Below are 2,500 nucleotides of genomic sequence, written 5' to 3'. Positions count from 1 at the left end.
GCAGGAACCACGGAGTCGTGTCCGCCCTGAAAGGCCACAAGCGTTACTGCCGCTGGAGGGACTGTGTGTGCGCTAAGTGCACCCTGATAGCCGAACGCCAGCGGGTGATGGCGGCCCAGGTGGCGCTGCGGCGCCAGCAAGCCCAGGAGGAGAACGAAGCTAGGGAACTAGGCTTGCTATACGGACCGAACGGTCTGCTCACCATCAATCCGGACAGCATGAATATATTCCCCGGCGGAACGTCTTCGACGAATTCGGCAGGATCGCCAGGGGTTACCACAACTAGCACGACGCCATCGAACGATATGCGATGCGGCGGCGGCGGTGGTGGCGGTGGCGGTGGCGGTGGTGGCGGCGGCGGAGGCGGAGGAGGCGGCGGCGGCGGCGGTGGAGGCCCCGGAGGCGGGCACGGCGGAGCCGTCGGTGCAGGAAATCACATTACAAACCCATATTCCAGCAGTCCTGTTTTTAGTAACCCCGACAGTGCTATGAACGGCGAGAGCCCCGGTAAGTAAAACCTCTTCATATATATATATATATATATATATATATATATATATATTAAATATTATATTGTATTATATTTATATTATATCATATTAGGTTATATTTTATTATATTATATTGTATTGTATGATATTTCATGTATTGATTTTACTAAAGTTGGCACGATCGAAATGAATTTCTTTCATCTGTAGTACTCAATACAAAAAGTTGAGTGCACACTTTGATATGTTTTAAAATTATATCCATTTAAACCGCGCCCAAAGACGACCAGATGTCGAAACTATCGTAATGCAAACATTTAGCTAAAAACCGAAAACATATTTACATACATACATACATACATACATACATGCATACATAATTATATATATATGTATGTATGTATGTATATATATATGTATATATATATATATATATATATATACATCTATATATTTATATTATATATATACTTGCATATACATACATACATACACACACACACACACACACACACACATATATATATATATATATATGTATGTATGTATGTATGTATGTATGTATGTATGTATGAAGGTCCTAACTTCATTTTATCTCATTGAACAAGGCGGTTACAGTTAAACGAACAGGTAGGTGCTGCCCCACTAGTAAATTTATTGAAAGGTAGGTGACCCTCGACGAGAGCATGTCCATATGGTCCGAGTGTTTTGGGAATACTAACGCAAAGCAATGTTAGGGTCGGGGCTGCGACGGTCGAGATGCGACGGCATGTTGTCACACATACTGCGGGTAACACAAAATCAGTGGGTGCCATACTGTTCCGGTCTAAGCAGCACTCAATCACATATTTATGCACTGTATCTAAGCGACCTTTAAATCACTCCCCCATCCGCCACCAATTTCTCATCCACCCTGATTTCTTGGTAAACCGCGAAATATCTTTATAACTTGTAGATGTGATGTCTCTTTTGGAACATGTACTTATAATGTACGTATAACTTGTACATATACTGTCGACTTAGCCTTTCGTCCTTTCGATATTGATAAAATGCGTATCTGTCAAGTAATAATGGTCGGTGCAATCGATTTGCCCCTCCCCTTAAAATTGCCTTATAATCCGAAGTATTATTGCATCTATGAAGGAGTAAATTAGGAAAGCTGGCGCGACTGTTTTGAAATATTTCATAAATGGTGTGTGTATGTCTGTATGTTACCTGTTTACCTACCTACATCTATATTTATCTGTCTGTCTGTCTGTCTGTCCGTGTGTATGTCTCTGTCGATCCATCAGTCAGTTTGTCTGTGTCTGTCTACCTATAGATTTGTCTATCTCTACGTCTGTCTCTCTATTTCTGTCTATATGTCTGTCTATCTATCTACCTACCTACCTACCTACCTACCTACCTACCTGTCTGTCTGTCTGTCTGTCTGTCTGTCTGTCTGTCTGTCTGTCTGTCTGTCTATCTATCTATCTATCTATATACCTACCTACCTACCTACCTACCTACCTACCTACCTACCTACGTAACCACCTACCTACTTATCTATCTATCTATCTATCTATCTATCTATCTATCTATCTATCTATCTATCTACCTACCTAATTACCTACCTACCTTCCTACCTACCCGCCTACCTATCTACCTGGCTATCTATCTGTATATCTATCTATCTACCTACCTATCTATCTGTCTGTTTGTCTTTCTGTCGGCCGGTTGGTCTGTCTATCTGTTTATGTGTGTGTGTATGTCTGAGGCGGCCTGGAGACGGGAAATTAAATACCTTTATATAAAATTAAATCTAATTGAATCATTTCATCAGTAAATGACTTTGTTTTTTGTTGTCATTTAAGAAATCTAATATTAATATAATATCTACGTAAGGCGGCGAGTTGGCAGAATCGGTAGCTCGCCGGACAAAACGCTTAGCGGCATTTCGTTCAACTTTATGTTCTGAGTTCAAATTCCGCCGTGACCAACTTTGTCTTTTATCCTTTCGGATTCGATAAAAT

The 2,500-nt window shown here is 41.2% G+C and overlaps 1 protein-coding gene across 1 annotated transcript in view; it reads left to right on the top strand.

Moving 5' to 3' along the window:
- LOC149131304 (doublesex- and mab-3-related transcription factor A2-like) overlaps positions 1-2,500 on the top strand; it is a 118,190-nt gene that overhangs the window by 753 nt on the left and 114,937 nt on the right. Inside the window, exons 1-2 of the mRNA XM_089340044.1 lie at positions 1-345; positions 430-507. The exon at positions 1-345 is cut by the window's left edge and continues 753 nt beyond it. Coding sequence (XP_089196170.1) covers positions 1-345; positions 430-507 — 423 coding nt within the window. The remainder of the gene's footprint in view (positions 346-429; positions 508-2,500) is intronic.

This window comes from Octopus bimaculoides, chromosome 23 (assembly GCF_046866305.1).
Source record: "Octopus bimaculoides isolate indiv1 chromosome 23, ASM4686630v1, whole genome shotgun sequence".
Taxonomy (NCBI): domain Eukaryota; kingdom Metazoa; phylum Mollusca; class Cephalopoda; order Octopoda; family Octopodidae; genus Octopus; species Octopus bimaculoides.
The sequence above is the reverse complement of the archived record's forward strand: the minus strand, read 5'-3'. Positions and strand labels throughout refer to the sequence as shown.